We start from the raw sequence: 21,939 nt of genomic DNA, 5'->3' as shown, positions 1-21,939 counted from the left end.
ATAACAAGGTTTCCATTTTTTTAAATACAGGTTTTGCTCAATTTGAATTGAAAGTTTCCATTTTTTTACTCTTCAAAATCCGAACAGGTTTTTGTTGATTATTTTTTGTCCCTATTGGGATTTAAACCTCCAAATTAATCGACCATTAGGTCACACCCTAGGGTGTGCTGCTAAAAATCCTTACTCGAATTATTATAAAGAACCTTGAAAAAAATTTATTATATGTTGGTTTATCACTTACTAAATTGGGCATGAGATTGTATTTTTTTTTATTACAGAAATATCTTGTTCTTGTACAGAAAGCTTTGTGATTTGAGACTTAATTCACTGAACAATACATATCGTACTTAATGGAGAAAGAGGAGAAAAAAGGCATTTATTCCACTCGACTGTTTGAAAAGGATTGCAGTAAGACAACTGAAAATTTCTAACTGCAAAATATCAGTTGTAAAAAGCTGACACGTGGATGCCCATTTCTTTCCTCCCTTAATGACAATCTTTTGTATGATAGTTATAATTAGCATTTTCCAGTAAATAACACTAATGTTTGGTTAAGATTAGCATTTTCCAGTAGTTAATGACAATGTTTTGTTGAAGAAAGCATATCCTTGTTTTGGTCAAGTCCACAATGTTAAGTGTAGCACTAGAACTAAAATAAGATACTTTCCTCAGCTCAGGCATATTCAGGATTGATATTTATTGGTTTTAACAGCGTTCTCAAGTTAATATAGTAGCTAATAACCGGATCAATGGTATGAGTTCCAAGCTAAACATTCTTAATACATTGAGTGAATTTCTTAATATAAATAGTGTCTAAGCAAAAGTAACTGAGTTAACGAGAATCATAAGCTAATACATTAGCTGCTGCAAAATATATTTGGAGAAAATGAAACAGTAATTGACAACGATTGATATTTTGAGACATCCATTGAAAAGTTTCAGACTTTTTCTTTCTCTTTTCTGTAAAGGTACAGGTTTCAAAAGACATCCCTACAACATTCAAGTTTACTTCACATTCTCCACTTGGCTGAAATAACTTGAGGACCAACTCTCAGATATTCAGTCAAAAAGAACAAAACAATTTGGAAATCATCATTCTTTAGTAAAAGCTAAAAAGAACTACAAAAGGGCCATCACCAAAGGCAATTGTTCACCTCCAACTAAACTATGATTTCCAGATTACTGATGCAAAAACACCCTCTACCAAATTTACACCACCATCCAAAAATTCAACATTATCGGTGAACTGATGCAGCCCTGCTAAACAAACTCTACATTATCTAAATTCAGATTTCTATGACTACACTGGCTAATCTAGAAGCTTCTCCTTCCAAGAAAATTGTAATGAAGGAACATATGCAGTACATTCACCCGTCTTTTCAAGGAAAACTGCCAGCATGTGGACGAGGTAACTACCTCTGCGGTTGATCTGAATTTGCAGCACCTGAAGTGCTTGGCCCAGCACCATTTTCAGCTGGTGGCAAGGTTCCCCATTTGCCTTCAGATTCAAGCGGCTCAAGTACAATAACAGCACCATCGCTTAGTCCCAATGCAAACTGATTCGGATCAGATGGATGTGCAGCAATAACAAGTGGATGCATCCTTGAACTACAAAATAAAATTCCCAAATTAATTAAATGAAAATGAGAAAAATATGCAGAAATAAGGCTGCATCATCGCCAGAATTTCGAACAACCAAAGAAAAGGAGTAAATAACCAGGTAACTGACTCACTCACCTTGGATTGCTGGGAAGGTAGGAAGTAGGATTGATCCGACATCTCCATCGCAATGTTGACGCACTGAGAACACCTACACTTGCATCTTCAAAACTAACAAATATAGACTGGCTATCACAAGAATATGTTGCATGTGTAATTGGACCACTCGCTTCTCTAGGGACCCACTGTTCGAGGGAAAAAATCCATTGTCAGACTGAAACTAAGCAGAAATAACAAAATGAAACACAACACAATAAAGAATACTAAGTACAAATGTCCACATATACTCTGATACTCTGACCACTGCGTCTCAAGCTACGTCTATCCGTATCTTAAACTTGGGATTGGGAAGGGTTAAAGAAGGGAATTTATACCTGCTTGAGGCACTCCAGTTTAGAAGCTTCAAATATGGCTATCTGCGTTTCATGTACTACCAACAATTGTGTCTGGTCCTGGTGAAATTGTACACGAGTATCTGCTTGAGGAGCAGCTGCTCTCCCAGCAGGAATCTGCAAGTATTTGCTTGTTTGCTTCTCCCAAGCATCAGTGCTCCAAACGCACAGCTGTAGAAATAGGGGCACCTTATGAGGTAACCGTTACTCAAAAGAAAACATTACAACTTCACCAAGCTCTTATAAAGAAAAGGATTGTAAAAGCTTATGATATGATTGTGGTGAAGTAGGTCCATGTACCAAAACAAGCACCATCAGGTTATTCCTTTAGTTGGAGAATATCAAAAAAAAGAAATCCCTCTCTAACACAATTCACATGGTATTAGAGCATGTAGAGTTGTAGAGGTCTTAGTTCAATTCTCACCGCCAAATATCAACAAAATATTTCGTGCTTGGTCCAAAAAAAAAAAAGAAAGGACAAGCATGCACGTGAGGAGGTAAAGAGGCCACAATATTCAACACTTCCCTCTCCCAATTAGAACTCAACTGGTCAACCTCCAACTGGTACCAGTTTCCGTCATTTTCCTAGTATGATGAGGGCAGAACATATAGAATTGCTTTTACCAACCAAAAGTATATCCATTTAAAAACTTTTTTACCTGAGAATCTGCTCCTGCAGATATAAGCACATTGAGAGAATGCGAAAAAGCAAGCCCAGTTATTCTTTTCTGATGTCCTTTCAGCTTTGTCTTTACCTACACAATTGGATCATGGATAATGTCAACAGATTTCAAGTAAATGGTGAATTAGTGCAATTCCAACAATCATAAAATGGTATAACAATTGAGAATAGCTTCAACCTCGTCAACCCGGACATTGTATATTTGGATAGAGGAGTCATCCATGCCTATGGCAATAACATTATTATCTTGAGGATGAAAAGCCAAAAAGGTTGCCGCGGGTGGAGCAGGCATAAATGTTGTCATAGTCTGCATTTGCAACAGAAGCGATAGAAGTTAAGTGAAAAGCAAACAGATGGCAAAACAAGAAAAAAGTAAAATCATTATATTAAGAGAGAGAGAGAGAGAGAGAGAGAGAGAGAAGAAGAAGAAGAAGAGAGCAGCTGGTCAGAAAAGGAAAAACTTAAAACAGATTTCTTTCAGCCCTAGAATGGAACTCATTCCACAATTCTGTATATAATATTTATGCATCTAATTCCAGATTTATGGCCTATTAGTCTGATTGCGGCTAAAGCTAGAGTACAATTGCAAGCTGCTCGAAGTTTCTTTTACTCTTTTATCCCATATGCTTACTTGAGGACAGCTTAGAATCAGCACACTTCTTAATTACACCTATACCCGAAAAGAAAATAAAAGATGTGGGTTTTCACCTTAAATGTCATCATATTAAACAATGATATTTTCCCTCCAGAAGCTGACATCACATAAGAGTCGTTCTTTGAGAGAGCAAAACATGGAACAGCGTCTTCAGGATTTGTGTCAGTAATATCATTTGTCATCAGCGTCCCATTTGAAGGTTGCCAAAGTTGTGGAACAATACTTGCATTAGCCTATACAAAAATAGCACAATGAGCTGCAATGATACATATTAGCAAAAGAGAGTCTTATAAAAATCAATACCTTCCCCGTCGGGTTTCGCTCATTTCTGGGCCATTTCCAAAGTTTGTGAACGGCATTGGAAGCTAATGCAAGTATAGCTAATCCTGAATTTGTATATATTAACCTTGAAATCTGAAATATAAGAAAAAGGGAGCGAATCAAATTAAACAAAAAAACAAAAAAACTTTTTTCAGCTTAAACGGAAAATGACACTAGTCTTTGCAGATCAAGAAAATGTGCAACCTCATGTTGCCAAAATTTGGGTTGCATAGCTTCCAGAAATTGTAAACACAAGGATGAATAACAATTTCCATAACTCATAAAGAAGTTGTTCAGTGGAAAAACTTGGTTCATGGTTTAGGTAAGAAACAACCCATACCCTGGTCGCTGTTAAATTGTCTGGAAGCTTCAAGGATCTGCACTGCGATGGTTCATTAATTTCAGTCGGTTTCCAGATTCTAGATTTATCAACAGTCTCTTCTGCAGCTCTTGGCCTTACATCAGCTAAGTTGCGATTTTCACCATTCTACCAAGAAGTTAAAATAAAGGGGCTGATCAGCAAATGGTCAGAAGTCCCCCCCAAAAAAAAAAAAGTATGAACTGCACTGTAAAATCTCCATTTAATTAGAAATGAGTCACTAACCATGGAAACCATGGATGTCATTGGCACTCCTCGATCTACGAAGCTTGCGGCAACAGAAGTGCTAGGAGGCCCAAAACTTCCCATTGTGGGGGGCTGCATAATTTTTTAAAAGGGTAAGTTACATGTAAGGCATTTTATTTACAGCTCAATATTTCACAGTAACATTTTCTACATCAGAAAACAAGGAAAGGAAAAGCATCAAGTCCATCCACCTTCACCACAGAAGCAGAGGCTACTCTAGAAGCATCAAATTGGCGATTTTCCATGGATCTTAAAAGCCTAAGACCATCTGCATTTGCTAAAATTTTTATCCCATTGTCACTTGTCGAAACAGCCAACAATATTCCTTCCTTGTTAAATCGGAGGCAAGGAGAAGCCTGGGAATATGAGGTAAAAAAATGTTTTAGGTAAAGAGACAGGGTTGGGTTGTTAAAAAATTGGTCAACTGAAATTTACCGGTATGCCACCCTCAGCTTCAGTACTTGTCAGCATGTTTATATTGTCCATGTCCCAAAATTTTATCATGAACTCATCACCAGCTGCCAAAAATCTATTTTTAGTAGTGTCAAATTGCACCACCCCACCAGCACGCTTCCCTAGACCAATAAATGTACGCCTTACAGCTCCTTCACTTTCATTCCATTCAACAAGATATGATTCTCCTTCTTTATTAGTCCCACATGAGAATAACCTGCAAACCGACATTTCATAATACCACAAACTTTAGCCAAGCGAAATTAAAAAAATTGCATCATGCACAGTTATGGAACTCATTGTGATATGCAAACCTTGTTCCGTCGGCACTATAAGCCATTGTGGTTGATGAATGACCTGGTGCATCATAGTCAACTCTCGAACCCATGTTATCGTACAACCATGCCTTTATTTTCCCGTCAATTGCAGTTGAGAAAATAAACTGAGGGGGGAGAAAAGGAAGGAAGAGAAGACCGAAAAACGTTAGATAAATACTATCAATAAAGACATAATTCACTCCCAGGAAAAAAGTAGAGTTCAAAGCAAGACATCTTTTAAATTTTCTAAGTAAACTAGATCTTCACAGAAAAAAGAAGCATTTTCTGATTCATACACTTGCTAAGCTGCCTCACAACTTTTTATTACTCGTTAATGCTGTTGTGCATACCAAGACCAGAAAACTTGTGCCTTCAAACCATATATAAAGGAAGAACCAGTGCCAGAAAGAGAAAACTAAGAAATTATCAAACAAGTTACGATCAGTTTTCCAGTGATAAAAAGGAGGAGCATGGTTAACCTGAATATTTTCTTTGTGATGTGGACATATTGAATAGACTGGTGCCTCATGGCCCTCAAATGTATATTGCTTAGCCCCTGACACCGCATCCCATACCTGCAAACAAGAAACAATTGATCTACATCACAGAAATACAGTGCTCATAAACAATCAACAGAAAAAACCCTTACAATCTGAGTCAAAGCACATAACATATCAAACCTTAATAAGCCTGTCATCTCCACAGGTAACAATACAAATCTGTTTGTTAGGATAGGAAAAAGCAAGATCATTGACGCTTCCTGAATGAGCCTCAATCTGCACATAAGGCCAGTCAAGGTTCGTATTCTTTTAGAAGAAGAAAGGAAGGAAGAGGTTAAAATTCAAAAGGATTAGAAAAAGCGCAGACCTCAAGGTGGTTTCTAAGATCATCGCCACCGTGATAAGAGTAGATGTGCACAATGTGCTTAGAGTATGCAACACCTAATGAAGAATCAACAGAGAGCAAAAAAGTTCAGGCTGGTTATGGCAGTTGGGTCAATTTTTTAGCTTTCAGCAGTATGAACTACTACACCAATCGTTATCATTCACAGAAAACTTAAAATTCCAATACTTAAGTTCAACAAAGCATCTGGACGACATACCAAACAAAGTGCCATCAGGACTCCACATTACACGATTAACTGATGCAGAGTACTCACTTGCCAAAGATGCCTGGTTATTAGATTATAAATTGGTAACTATGAGATTTATAAACCATCCACACGTGTAAAAACAAACGTGAATGCAATTAATAAAGTTTCACACATACCTGTAAAGCCACTGAGCATTGCCCAAGATCCCAAACCTTGAAACTTCTATGAGAAATCCTCTCCCTACCGCCCAATTCCCAAATCATAATCTCTCCAGTGCCAGTACCAACTGAAAATGAAGAACCATCAGTAGTGAGCCAAAACAAAATGTACAACTGCTGTAACATAAAAATGGATCTGAAAAATGAATTCAAAATGAAGAAAATGAATTAAAGAATCACTTTCACTTGTGTAAAGACTAACCAAGAAGCAGAATTTGCTGCACTGGATGGAAATCCATGCTCTTGACTGCTGAACCCTGATTTAGAGTCATGACAGAAGCCTTGGGCAAATCATCTGATGAATACGAACTTTGTGCATGGCTTTGGCCAGAGTACCCACCAGGCAAAATATTGATAGGCATATTATTTACCTGTAATCAATTTGAGTAAATCAATGTTTCTCATAATATATGAAAGCATCAAACCACAAAGAACTTCCTACTCAAAGCTCCACGCATAGGTATAATAAGCAACATTGTCATAAAGCGACAAATAGATCAAACAAATATGAGCATACTTGCAAGCCAGAGTTTCTAATGTCACATCTCAGTTACATACATATTAATGTGTAAGCAAATCAAGATAATGATACCGTACTTCATCTGATACACCAAAAGGTCTTGATCTCTTTAACATGTGCTCCGAGTCAGCTGTTTGATAGTCCACTGTTGGGTTATTCGTAGGAGTCCTAGGACGCTTTAGCATAGCTGCTGCTAAATTATTAGCAAATAGAGCGAGTATCAGTTTATGGCTGACTAACTATTTACAAGGGAGGTTGGAGGAGAGAAATCAGTATATCAGATTTGCAAATACACTCCACTACATTTGTCAAAGAATCAGTGGTCGCACAAGTATTGATGGCCTCATTAGAATCATTTCAAGCGGTGATATATGTATAATACCTGCATTATTTGGAGTGGTGAAACCTATTGGTCCAGCAGAAGCAGAAGGATGAGAAACTTGAGGAGGATTAGTCATCCACCCAGCAAGAGCGTTTGGCAGAGGACCAGGTGCTTGCTGAAAAGGCTGAAGGAACATACTTCAATCTTCCATCAGTCATAATTTACAACGAAATTTAGCTAGTTCGTGTTTCTACTTACATTTACACCATGAGCACCAAGAGGTGGAAAAACCCCGGGCTTTGGAACACCTCCCATGAGCGGATGAGTAACAGGGGATGGAGCCCGTGCACCATTTGGCTGTGACGGACCGCAAGAATGGTCCACAAATAAGGTCTTTATGTCAGGATTAGGCTTCGGGCTCTTACAAAGCTGATGCTGCCAGTTCAAACTGCAAGAATATGTCTGCCAGTTCAAGCTGATGCGCCTATGTGTAAGCCAACTACACTAGAAAAGAAGATAAAAAAAAGAAAGAACCAAAACCGAATAGAATTTAAAAGGCAAATGTCTTCCATAAATAAACCTCTGGTTGATTAATGTCCGCAGCCTTGCGTTCTTCAAGGTGGGAAAGTTCAGCTTATCACGAAACAGGGGATTTGCTTCTATCAATTTTTTGAGTTCCAGAAGCATTATACTCCTAGCAGACTTAGTATCTCCGTATTTAGATAATTGCTCATTATCCCTGCAAGTTATTGCAGACAAATCGAAAACCATCCAAAATAGTGATAAAGAAGCCATTTAGGAGAACGGACAAAATAGATACGGGGGCCAAGATAGCAATCTAGTAAGCCAAGTGTTTCCATTACCTAAAGTTGTCAAGAGTCAAAAGTTGCGTAATTTCTTTGAAAAGGTCTTCATTAAAAGCCGAAAACACCTTCAAGTCCTTAATTAGGATATCAACAGCTTTAGGACGGTCGTTCCTACAAGAAATTAAAAACGGAAAAAACATATAAAACTGTCGGACATTTCAAGATAATCAAACACATACAAGCATAAACAAATCAAAAAAATCAAACCCACCTATCTAGGGCTTCTAGGTACTTTTGCTTTCGAATCTCGAAGAATATTTTCATGGAGTATCTATTATCGTCAACCTTGGTGAAACCTGATAAGTACTTCTCCACTTCATCCCATTCTCCATTCGCCACCATTTCGTCAAAATACCTCATGTTAAAGAAAAACCCTGATTCTTGCTCCAATCTTCAGCACGAAAGAAAGAAAACGAATTAAGCAAATTAACCACCAGACAAAACCACAACAACCACAATTATAATCATAAATTTTTATCGTTTAGTGGATCAGAAAATGGTATACAAACGAATCAATTCAGCTAACTTCTCATTCAACCCACAATTTCACTACACTTTTAGATCCCCCAAACCACAATTACAATCATAAATAAAAACAACTCAGACCATTTCTAATTTCTATCTCCCGCATTTCTATAGCAGCCAAATAGACACAATTAAAGAGAAAAATCACCAAAAAATTCAAAAGAAAAAAAAACATATTCTAATTAATTGAATTCAAACAAAAAAACCCTACTTGTGAACAGCATCTTTGAATTTCTCCTCATCAAGGAACTGAAGTATCAAAAACACCAGCTCTCTGCTCAGCGAAGACATCTCACTCACCTGCAAAAACAAAAAAATCCACAAAATTCAACTTCAACCCACCAAAATTAAAACAATTCCAAATTCACCCCCAAAAAATCCAATCAAAAATCAAATTTCTTTACAGATCAATTCATCAAATTAAACTTACCGAAAACCTAAAACACACACATATAACATATATCTATAGCTAGTTATACATATACATATAGATATATACGTGCATGTGTTAAATTAAAAAAGTTGTATGTATAGATACAGATATACATATATAGAGAGAGAAAGTGATGAAGATGTATGTATACCTTGGAATGAATGAGTGAGAGAGAGTAAAACAGACGAAAGGAACAGATCGAAGGGTTTTTTGTGTTTAGAGAGAGAAACAAAAGGCAAAATACTAACTCTTTTTCTTTTTGTTTACTGTGCAGTTTTCTCTCTCTATAAAAATACCCCTTTTATTTTTTTAAGGAAGAGAGAAAGAGAAACCGAGTGGGTGTGGGTGTTAGGGCGAGTGTGGAAGAGACATATAAATAGGGGAAGGGATGTGATAAGTGGAGTTGAATTTGAGCAAAATGGTGATACGCTAAGCCGCTTATTAATAGCTTATCGGTGATACGCTGTTGTCCCTATGAGAGATTTAAGGATAAGTACTTTGGCTTATATAGACGTGTTTAATACGTCTCTAAACGAGGGCTTTTCTATATTCGGCAGAAAATGCGGGGATTTCGAAGAGGTTGCTATATGGAGTCGTGGGAATGATTCGGTGTTGCCGCCCTCATTGTGGTGTTTCAATGGACTTGCGATGTTTTGCAAGTGTGTTTGATTTTTTTTTTTTAATTCTCGTCCGGTGTCTCGTATCAGCACTAAATTTAATTAAATGTGGCTTTGCGCCAACATGTCACGGCATTAGAGGGCAAACGAGTCATATTCATAGCTCGAAGTTAAGACCTCTTGTTTGTTAAGAATAAAAGAGTATTTACCACTCTATCACATTCCTTATTAAATTATGTTTGGTACCAATGGAAAATATTTTACTAAAAGAACTTATGTTTTAAAATATTTTTTGTTGTTTGGTTTGAGAATGACAAATATTTATTAATGACCAATAATATTAGCAAATTAAATAGTTTCAGTAGTGAGACGATATTACCAATAAAGAAAATAGTTCCAGTAAAGAAAATATTTTTCGCCTTATTTGGTAGAAAATATTTTCCTTGAAACCAATCAGAAATAATTTATTTAAAAGGAAAATTTCGTTATATTGATAAAACGGCTTTTCTTTTTTGTGACAGTTTTTTTTTCTCCTCTTTTTAACTTTCTTGATGAGTTGCCGAGTTGGGAAGCGAAGAAGAAAATAGATCCAAAACATGACCCCAAAAAATGCTATAAAAAAAATTAAATAAAAACCAACTTTTATTGTTAGTTGACACGACGCACGATCTTGACTGTTTCAGATAGGGACAGATTATTTCCTTTTACTTTAGTATTGTGTATTTTGATATCAAATTTTATTTTTTTGAGGAAAATATAATTTAATTAACATTTTTTTGTAATGTGAGATGAAAACATTTTTTTGATACCATTAATTACGAAGATCTATTTATGGCATACACCTAAGATCTGACTATATCAAAATCTGTGTAACTTAATTAATATAATGTCTTTGAGATTTCTGTAATCTAATATAAATGTAATAACAGCTCTACATTCCTGAAAAGGAGAGATCTAGGAGGAGATTATATTGCAAATTCAACAGAACATTTTGCTTTGGCTTTTTCCATAATTTAATTTTCTTCCATTTTTGTATTAAAAAAAAAATAGGAACGTCATAAAAGCAAATTATGAAAATATTAGGATCACTTACTAGATAAAGAAAAATGAGAATCAAATCATATTCATTAGTCTACCATTTCATAAAACAGTAAATAATTTATTCGCACCCAATATCATATCAAATTATAATAATTCATTATGTTAAATTATTAATTAAGGTAAGAATGTCTATTAATCAACTATGGTTTTAGCGATAACCGTGAAGACGTTATGTCATATGCTCATTGGGTTGGTGTAAATATCTTGTGTGATAATTTAATTTTCCTGATAAAACTTCATAAAAATAGCGACATTTGTGATTTGAATTTCGTATTATAGCTATAACCATGTCGTGGATTCTAGAAATCTTTTATCTCGTTAGAACAATAATAGCCCATTTGGCCAAGCTTTTAAAATCGGCTTATTTTGAGAAGTGCTTTTCTCAAAAATACTTTTAAGAAAAATGCTTTTGGTGAGAAGTAGTTTGTGTTTGGCTAATTAATTAAAAATCACTTTTGAGCAGTAATTAGTGTTTAGCCAAGCTTTTGAAAACTGCTTCTAAGTGTATTTTTCTCAAAAGTGTTTCTCAGAAAAGTGTTTTTGGAGAGAAGCTACTTTTTTCTGCTTCTCCAAAACTGTTTCTGTTTCTCCTCAAAAGCACTTTTTTTCCTTCCAAAAGCTTTTGTCAAACACCTCAACTTTTGGCCCAAAAAAAGCTTGGTCAAACAGGCTATAAGTCATGTTTCTGGATAACATTTATTTCTTGGTAATATTTTCATTCAACATCTTGAAAATTGAAATATATTTTTAGTACTAGAATTTGTGGACTTAAATTTATTGGAATATAACTTTTACTTTTGGCAGCTAAATCTCTTTTTAGTATTAAATTTTTAATGGTTACAGGGAATTTACCAAACACTAACAAAATAATAACAAGTGCACATAGCTAGCTAACTATCCAGATTAATGTTTCGGACAGCACCAAACATACTTCAACATTTATTCTCGTTACAATAATTTTAAATAAAAACATTATATTTAAAATCATTTATTATCAGAAGCCAGTGGTATATAATGAAAAGCTACTTACATATATGTGTGTAATTTAATTATATAATTATTATAATGAAAAAAAATACTAAAAAGGAAAATACTTTTTGCCGAATAAATATTGTAATCTACCTGAGATTTGTTTTAACAATAGATTCTGGTCAAAGTTCTAATTTTAGGAGGAGAAAATCTTAGTATTCAATAAAGCCTTATCATTGTTGTAAGCCAGCTGTTGTAGATGACATAAAAGTTATTTGCAAATTATTATAATTTGATTACATAATTACAAGGGAAAAGAAAAGTAACGTATTCATTCCTAATGAGTGAATGTCTTGCTCATTAATCAAGTCAAAATACTATATTATGTTATAAAATAAAGACCGTAAAGTAAAGACAAGTATAAAGAGAAACTGATATATTATTCGAATTCAAACTGATGTACATAATGAACTGAAATCTCTTCTATTTATAGAAGAAAGGAAGTTGTTGTGTAAGCTGCTACTGTAAGCTGCTGTGTAAGTTATTACTATACCAGATATGGATAATCTTCCACTGAGAGTAATGTTTATCCATAACGGAGTACTGAAAAGATAAACTCATTGTACCAGGTATAGATAATCTTCTACTGGGGATAATGTTTATCCATAACGAAGTACTGAAAGAATAAGCTCATTGTACCCGGTATGGATAATCTTCTATCGGGGGTAATATTTATCCATAACGGAGTATCGAAAGGATAAGCTTATTATACCCAGTATGGATAATCTTCTACCGTGAGTAATGTTTATCCATAACGGAGTATCGAAAGGATAAGCTTATTATACCCGGTATGGATAATCTTCTATCGGGGATAATGTTTATCCATAACCGGGTACCGAAGTGATAAGCTTCTTCAGGAGGCTTATTTCTAATAGAGTACTAAATATATAAACATATTTACGGCGGAGTCTCATATGGATAGGCTTCTTCAGGAAGCTTATTTACCACGGGGTACTAAATGAACATCCATAATATAATATGTTTATAACACTCCCCCTTGGATATTCATTAAAAGATAATGTGCCTCATTAAAACCTTACTAGGAAAAAACACATGGGAAAAAAATCTTAGTGAAGGAAAAAGAGTACACATATTTAGTAACACGCATTGCTAGGTGCCTCATTAAAAACCTTGTAAGGAAAACCCCATGGGAAAAAACCTTAATAAGGAAAAAAAGAGTGCATCGCGTATTTTACTCTCCCTGATGAAAACCTTGCTTCAAGTGATCGAACACCCATTGGTGTACTTAATGGGTGCGCTTTGTCCATGTAAAAGCGTTTAATGACCCTTTTTGCATAGGCAAATTGATGGATAAAGATCTCGTCTGCTAAATATTCAATTTGCAGACCAAAGACAATTTTTTATTTTTTCAAGATCTTTCATCTCAAATTCTTTCTTAAGATATTCAATTGCCTTTTTGGAGCTCTTCTGGAGTTCCAACAAGATTTATGGCATCAACATAAACAGCAAGTATAACAAATTATGATGACATTTTCTTTATAAAAACACATGGACAAATAACATCATTTATGTAATCTTCTTTCAGCAAATATTTACTGAGGCAATTATACCACACGTGCCCAAGCTGCTTTAAATCGTACAAAGATCTTTATAATTTGATCGAGTACATTTTTTCAAGACTTTGAATTATATACTTCAGGCATTTTAAATCCTTCAAGGATCTTCATATAGATTTAATCAAATAAGTCATATAGGTTATAACTTGTATCTAAATGGTATGACATCTTCAAGTGTCTGGACCGCTGATCCGATCCTCACAATCTTTTATAATATTGTTTACTATATCGTATCAAATATATCGTCGACGATCATTTTGTATCAGTTCCTAAGCGACATAACTTGTTGAGATCTCATCACTTTCTTTATTTTCAGGTACTTGAACTTCTTCTGGAGTTTCATGAAATGTTATGTTGTGGGCTCTTTTAGAGCTCATTTCCTCCTCATTATGATCATTAGCTCCTATCATTTTTCAAGGATTGTTACCTTTGGACCCGGTTGGTCTACCACGTTTCATGCGTATAGTACACTCTATCCTTCAAGGACTTTAATTTTAATAGGAGCATTTGCAGCTGAAATATGATATTTAATTTTAGATCAGCAAATGCTTCTGGCATTTGATTTGAATTATCTTCTGAGTGAGGATCATACTAATGATAATTTGATTCATATTAACATAGTTTTCAGCTGTTTATTCCATCCCCCAAATGTTAGAAAAACTAACATATATTCCCAATGTTCTTTGAGAAACATATCTTTGTGTATTGTGGTAGAGAAATTAATCATATACCACACATCAAAAGATAGTAAAAATATTTAATTTTGATCCTAAACCAATTGTTAGGGGAGGACTTTATCATATATTGTTGGTCTGATGCATACAAGTGCTGTTGTATGCAATTTAGAATATCTTAGACCAACACATGAAGTTTTATTCTCATAAGCAATAATTTAGCCATTAGTAGGAGGTATTCAATGCTAAACCAGCTTGGATATAAACCAGCATTACCAAGATGAACTGTTTTGATTTCATAATCTTAAAGTTATGCTTTTAATTGAGAAAAGCAATCTCAAATGTCAAACTGCAGGTTGACAATAAACGTACATATAACCATCTTATATATGCATCTATAAATGGTTCACATGATAGGTGAATGGGCCCATATTCAATTTTTATATATTCCAGAATTCAGGGGTCTTAGTCCCAACTTTAACTGGTATAATATTATGAGAACAAGAAGCACAAGAGAATTCTTGAAGAATCTTCTGATTCTTCAGTATATGCTTATCAGAATTCTCAAATAGCTCATTTAAAAATGGCAAATAAAAACTTCAAGTTTATCATGGCATGTGCTATCTCTTAGTAAACTTCTAGTTTAATATGGCATAAACTTTTGCATTAGTAAACTTTTGATTTACTATGATACATGATGTAGTATAAATTGAAGAATAAAGCGGGTAACTTCTCACTTACATATTATTTTACCCCCTATGATTATGAAAACATAAAGATTTTCAATCTTCCAATCATTTGTAGTATCAATATGATAACCACTTGTATTAGTAAACTTCAGGTTTACTAAAATATATGTTTTGACTATAATCATATAATATGAATGACATATTTTTATATAAACTCTTCAAAAGCCTTCATTTATTATCTATAATCAAATATTTATCGGACACTACTGGTGTCATGTGTCTTCTAAGCAAACAGATTCAAATGATATCAAATACAGAAGAACAGTAGCTTGCAGAAATAAAATAATATTATAATACTTTGGGATGCGTGTTACAATATGTTTTGCAAAGTATCATACCCCTCTTATATAATAGGGGAGTCCTGCTTTAGGTACAATTCTATAAAAGGTAGAAAATCCCATGATTTGCTAATATGTCGGTCTCTCATTAATACGTGTCGAGATTCCCGCCGTGATATTCGACCGATTACGGATATTTCGGCATTCAGTCATTCGGTCTGACAATATTTTCTCGAGCTCGTTCGGAATTGGGGTCGATTCCGGAGTCACGGACTCGGCGATCTTGAAGACGTATGTTCTAACCTCGTACCTTGGTTCGATGGAACTAGGGGTCGATCTTCAATCCTTTACGTTTCAGTCCCGATCTGTCATGCAATAGAAGAGCCCGACTTCGATCGTATACAAAAATATTTTTCTACTCAAATTGTATGTAGACATAGGAGATTGTTTACTCATGAGCGGAACAATAATGTAAAACAATTGTTTAAGTATAAGAAAATTCTTCTTCATAATATTTTCCTACTTCATGATGCAATTTCAATTGTGTTACTTCTTCAGGAGCAAATTTAAAATATAAAATATTGAGTATATATTCTCTCAATTATATTACCTCTTCTGGAGATAAATTGTAATATATTCACATCAAGAGCGCGTTCATATTTACCAGATTTATTAATATTGTCACATTCACTTCAGGGAATGAATTAATATTATCAAAAGTTCTCACTCTTCAGGAAATCGAACATAATTATCTGAATGCGCATTAATCACATCAAATAGTGATGTCTCAATCTCTTTTAAAATATTTACTACGTCAGGAGCAAATCGAGGAGTGCATTTAATATAGAGAATATTTGTGTAGCTTATCTTCAATTGTAACTATAGAAAGCCTAAATTATCACTTCTGGTAACCATGGGCATATACCACTTCTGGTGGTTAACAAAATATAATTGCAATGAGATATACGAAATATAACCACTTCTGGTGGTTGTATATTTCTTGCAAACTCTGCTAGAGTTAAAGTTGATCTAATAATGTTATCCATATCCTTCAAAATGACATAAATAAGATATATTATAGTAATCATCATTATCAAATCATAATTTTTCTTTATGTACAACAATTACATAGTCATACTATCTGTTACAAACAATAAAAATTAAAATATTTACATTTCTACATATTCACCACCGATTACATGACTTGTTTCTCCTTCTGGGAGTGCAAGGTAATCAGCTACATCCAAATGCATGAAGTCTAAATTATCTTCAGAAATAAAATTTGCTTCAACATTTTTCTCTATCTTCTTTAGGGAGGCTTGATAAAGCCCAACCAGGCGCTTTGGCGTGCAGCAGGTACGTGACCAGTGTCCTTTTCCTCCACATCTATAGCATGTATTTTCTGCATTTGGTGCTTGCATCGCTTCATGCTTTTGTTCCTTCCTTTTCCACTGCTGGTGGTGAGGAAGGTTATTTGGTGCATTATTATTACCATTATTAAAATTTCTTCCCCGACCACGGCCATGACCACGACTGGGGCCACAACCTCTTCCACGTTTAGCTTAGTGGAAGTTCGTCTCATTCACTTCAGGGAATGAACAAGAACCAGTAGGTCGGTTTTCATGATTTTTCATTAATAGCCCATTATGTTGCTCGGCTATAAGAAAATGTGAGATAAGTTTAGAATACTTTTTAAATCCCATCTCTCGATATTGCTGCTGCATGAGCATATTCGAGGCATGAAAAGTGGTGAAAGTTTTCTCCAACATATCATGATCAGTAATATTATCACCACATCATTTTAATTGGGAAATAATTCTCAACATAGCAGAATTATATTCACTTATAGATTTAAAATCATGTAGCCTTAGATGAGTCTAATCATAACGTGCCTATGGAAGAACGACCATCTTCAGGTGGTCATATCTATCTTTCAAATTATTCCATAGTATTACTGGATCTTTAATAGTGAAATATTCTATTTTCAGGCCCTCATCAAGGTGATGGCGTAGAAATATCATTGCTTTGGCACGGTCTTGGTTTGATGCTTGATTTTTATCCTTGATAGTGTCTGCTAGACCCATCGCATCAAGATGAATTTCAGCATCTAGCACCTAAGACATGTAGTTTTTGCCTGATATATCCAGAGCTACAAATTCAAGTTTAGAAAGATTTGACATTATATAGAAAAATAAAGTTCGTATCTCAGATACTTTCAAAGTATTTGCTCGAGATGGCAGAGTCTCATGCTGATAACGTGTTATAAAATAAAGACTGTAAAGTAAAGACAAGTATAGAGAGAAACTGATATATTATTCGAATTCAAACTGATGTACATAATGAACTGAAATCTCTTCTATCTATAAAAGAAAGGAAGTTGCTACTGCAAGCTGCTGTGTAAGCTGCTACTATATCAGATATGGATAATCTTCTACTGAGAATAATGTTTATCCATAACGGAGTACTAAAAGAATAAGCTCATTGTACCAGGTATATATAATCTTCTACTGGGGTAATGTTTATCCATAACGAAGTACTGAAAGAATAAACTCATTGCACTTGATATGGATAATCTTCTACCGGAGGTAATGTTTATCCATAACGGAGTATCGAAAGGATAATCTTATTATACCCGGTATGGATAATCTTCTACCGGGAGTAATGTTTATCCATAAAGGAGTATCGAAAGAATAAGCTTATTATACCCGATATGGATAATCTTCTATCGGGATAATGTTTAACCATAACCGGGTCCGAAGTGATAAGCTTCTTCTGGAGGCTTATTTCCAATAGAGTACTAAATAAATAAACATATTTACGGCGGAGTCCCATATGGATAAGCTTTTTCAGGAATCTTATTTACAACAGGGTACTAAATGAACATCCATAATATAATATATTTATAACATATTACTCTTTCTTTCTCATTTTACGTGGCATTTTTTTTGTCATAAATAAAATATTATTTTTATATTTAAAATAATTTAACTTTAACTTTTGTGATATTGATTTATCGTTAGTGAAATCATATATAATCACATAAATATATGGTTTTTTAGGGCCATGAACTTAGAAAGTCTTTTCATTCTTTTTTAAATTCGGTACTCAATTAATCGTTGTCACATAAATCGGGACAAAAAGCATAGCACTTTTAATAAAAGAAAAATAATATTGAGGTAATCTACTCCAGATTTGAGGAATCTAATACTAGTTTTATCGGTCAAATTCTAAAGCCACATTATTAGACTGTTTCAACTATTAATTAAAAATTAAGATTTATAAAATTATTCTGTATTTTTTAAAAAGAATATAAAAATGTATTTGTGATGAAATTTACAGTATAAGTATTTCCTTTAATCCAGCACCAATAAATATGTGAAATGGACATGATCCTTTATCTATAACCAAAAATCTTGAATTCGAGGCTTATAAATAAAGAAATTTATGGTGGGAAGAGTGGTGGAGCCATATTTGACCAAGGGGTATCACACCCCTTCGCTGAAAATTACATTGTGTGACTAGTTAATAGCAAATATTAATTTTTCTTGACTTTTTTAAGAGTATAATTTTTTATATTTTAATATCCCTTAGCAAAAATACCAATTCCCCCACCGATGGAAAGCGTTACCCCATAGTTATACAAAAACATATCCTTCTTTGCTACTTTACAGGGCATCCATTTTTATTGTATCCAAAAAAAAAAAAAAAAACATTATCATATTTAGAAGCTACTCAATGTTACTATTATCTTTCTTTTAACAAAATCGACATGTTCTGTTGTGTCTAATCGATATAAAATTTCCCCTTTTGAAAAATAACCATGTGAAGCTTTCTCTAACGTCTCATTTAACTATTATTCCTTTCGGTCCACTTTATTCGATTTTTGTTTTTGTTTTTGATCCATAATATTTGATTTTTTAGATATAAAAAAGAAAATAACTTTTCTTTTCAAAGTTACCCTTTAAGTAAAGGGGCTAGGAGTGTTTGTTATATTTTCAGCGAACAAATTAAGTTAATAAGATCTATTTCATTATTAATTAATATTAAAAGATGGATTTCGTGGACCGGAGAGAATATCAATTAACAACAAGTTTGCTCTTTTCTTATATTTTAGCGTACATATTAATTTCTTTTGTTTCTTAAATTTCGTATTCAGTTTTTGTCTAATTTTTATTTGTAAGAAAAAGATTAAGGAATCTTGTTTTTGTTAGAATTTGGACTTACGTTAATTGGTTATAGCCTGAAAGGATAGTGACGTGGCCCAAGTGGCGGATGAATAAAAAGGCCTAATATTAAATATTGTGTGTGTGGATAAGTGAGACCCAATAACTATTGACCTGTGATGGGTAGACACTCTTTATAAATAGAGGCCAACCTCTCCCCCCTTCCCTAGCTATTAGAAAAACCCTAGCATATTCTGCCTTGAATACGTATTAATGGTAGACGTCCCATCAGTCAAGTTCTCTAGGTTGTGAGAGCGCGTAGCTAGTGGATCGTGGAAGTTGGTCTCAGGCTTGATCGCTGGTTGTTGTCCCTGCTGAATCCATGGAGTTTAACGGTACGCTTCCTTGAACTCTAACTCTAGATTAATTGTATAATTATGTCTTAATCTCCGCTATGACTACGAATTAATAATCTAATAGTTGGTATCAGAACCACCATAGTTGGGGATTAAGATCATTGAAATTAATCTTGGACTTTAAAAATTTATACAGTACTGCTAAGATCATTTTTGCAGAATGTGTTTTAATCTATTGTAATTGAAATTAGAGGATTAAAATCATCAAAGGTTTAGGAAGAGATAAGGGTGGCGGCGGCAAAAGTGGGTTTTACCACTGGGTTGACAAAATCAGAGAGTTTTTTCTTTCACTTATTTAATTGTTGGATGAAACCATTAAAATAAAAAAAAATAAAAAGATTGCAAGGGACAAAAGAGTCAGGTGGGTTATGTCTTGAAATTGGTTATTTCAATTTGAAAGTGCAAATTAATTCTCAAAGAGGATTTGTTAGTAATTGTTGCGGAAATAGTATCCTGATTCTCTAAACTTGTTTAACCCATTTTGTCCCAAACTCCTTACTATTGACTTTGCAATTACTCAACATGGTTGCTTTGACCATGCATGTAATATATTCGCAAAGCATGAGTTCAACACTCTTTTTTCCCTACATTACTCTCTTTTTTTCTGTATACATACGATATAGAAAAGTTTCTATTTTTCTTTTTAGACTAGAAAAGCTTTATATACATAATTTGTTAACATTTTTGTATATTTATTTCTTTGTATTTTAAACCTGCTTGACGAAAATCATGGGTCCGCCAATGCACATCCTCACATATAAAACAATCAACCAAATTAATCTCACTGCCATCAACTGCTATGTGAACTTTTTTTTATTATTAATTACTGTTTAAATATCCTTGCATTGAAATAAGCATAAACAAATAAATATAATATTTGTATCTTGGATATATAAATTTTTATCATTTAATTATATGTATTCTTACTCTATTTGTCATCTTACTTTAAATTATTTAATTTAGTACATAACACTAGTGTGAATAAATATTTACGTGTTGCCTAATGGTCATTTAAAATTTGATGCTATGAATTTAAATCTCAATAAATTCTTTTTTTTTTTGGTTAAAAAAGGTAAACATATATTATAATTAAGTGATGCGTACAGAGGATGGATGCGTATACTGCATCCTATTACACAATAACGTATTAGTACTGGGTACCAAACTATTATACAAACCCACAATAATACTATTATCTACTACATTACTTTGCATCTCCCAGGAGTAGCATCAGACTTCGTTGAGGCAGTCCTGGAGTCCTCCAAAACATGTCCTTGCACTGCATTCTTGTCTTGTTCAAAAATTTGCCATACAAAATCTGGGTTGTTTACCAAAATACGCATCGCCGAGTTATGTCCAAAATTACAGTCTATCTTTGCTAGTTGATCCGCCTGAATAAATTCTTAATAAATGTTATTTGGGAGGCTTCTCTCATATTATTGATCAGTATTGTTACACCCCGCAATATTACGTCAATATTACGTCCTGCAGTATTATATTACGACAATGTTATGCTCTGCAGTAATATGTTATGATGATGTCACCCTCTGCAGTAATATATTACGATGATGTTACGTCCTGCAGTATTAAGTTGCGACAATGTTCTACCCAGTAGTATTACATTACGGTGATGTTACGCTTCGCAGTAATAAGTTACGACAGTGTTGCACCCTGAAGTATTGTACGTTGAATTTGTCGTAAGGTAATTGACATCAGTCCAAGGAAAAGATTATTTCGGGATTATAAGGATCATACGTGATGAGTAAATTCGTGAAGGTAAAAGGGTAAGTGAATCGAAGGAAATAAATTTCGTCGAAGTTTGGCATTTTAAGATAAAATATGGCCGAGCTAAAATACCCAATATTATGGACAAGTACTATACAAGGTACCACATGACCATGATAGTAAGAGATATGAGGTACATTAAAAGTGAGTCATATTTTCAGTGAGTGAGAATAATTCTCAATTTTTCGAACAATTGATTAATTACCGGGTAACAGAACATTACCCAATTAACTAATAAGCGGACAATTTTTTTTAATCAATTACATCAAAAGAAACGTGGCAATCACCTTGTTGGTATAAGGTGATTCATTACTCACCTTTACATGTGTCACAAGCTAAATTACAAGGTCATGTCTTATCAAATAAAGATTGGTGAGCTTTTAGAATGGATAAGCTCAATTCATTCAAA

General features: G+C 34.1%; 1 protein-coding gene across 4 annotated transcripts; it reads right to left on the bottom strand.

The window, feature by feature from the left end:
• Positions 1-914: 914 nt before the first annotated feature.
• On the bottom strand, positions 915-9,491 carry LOC107788167 (topless-related protein 4). 4 transcript variants are annotated; one of them, XM_075236664.1, is made up of 26 exons: positions 9,293-9,491; positions 8,920-9,008; positions 8,395-8,574; positions 8,181-8,294; positions 7,898-8,056; positions 7,576-7,765; positions 7,378-7,501; positions 7,073-7,185; positions 6,678-6,846; positions 6,434-6,543; positions 6,267-6,336; positions 6,032-6,105; positions 5,845-5,940; positions 5,644-5,739; positions 5,162-5,289; positions 4,830-5,064; positions 4,586-4,750; positions 4,374-4,466; positions 4,110-4,256; positions 3,752-3,862; positions 3,502-3,681; positions 2,972-3,100; positions 2,771-2,866; positions 2,094-2,282; positions 1,738-1,904; positions 915-1,608 (listed from the first exon to the last, which is right to left on the bottom strand). In XM_075236664.1, exons 2-26 carry the CDS (start codon positions 8,997-8,999, stop codon positions 1,413-1,415), a joined length of 3,411 nt encoding a protein of 1,136 aa, XP_075092765.1. In that variant the 5' UTR covers positions 9,000-9,008; positions 9,293-9,491; the 3' UTR covers positions 915-1,412. The 4 variants fall into 4 exon arrangements, with proteins under 4 accessions (XP_075092765.1, XP_075092764.1, XP_075092766.1 ...); XM_075236663.1 differs by having other exon boundaries at positions 7,073-7,188; positions 9,293-9,490; XM_075236665.1 differs by having other exon boundaries at positions 7,073-7,188; positions 7,378-7,492; positions 9,293-9,488.
• Positions 9,492-21,939: the final 12,448 nt, after the last annotated feature.

The sequence above is a fragment of the Nicotiana tabacum genome, chromosome 18 (genome assembly GCF_000715075.1).
Source record: "Nicotiana tabacum cultivar K326 chromosome 18, ASM71507v2, whole genome shotgun sequence".
NCBI classification, from domain to species: Eukaryota; Viridiplantae; Streptophyta; class Magnoliopsida; order Solanales; family Solanaceae; genus Nicotiana; species Nicotiana tabacum.
The sequence above is the reverse complement of the archived record's forward strand: the minus strand, read 5'-3'. Positions and strand labels throughout refer to the sequence as shown.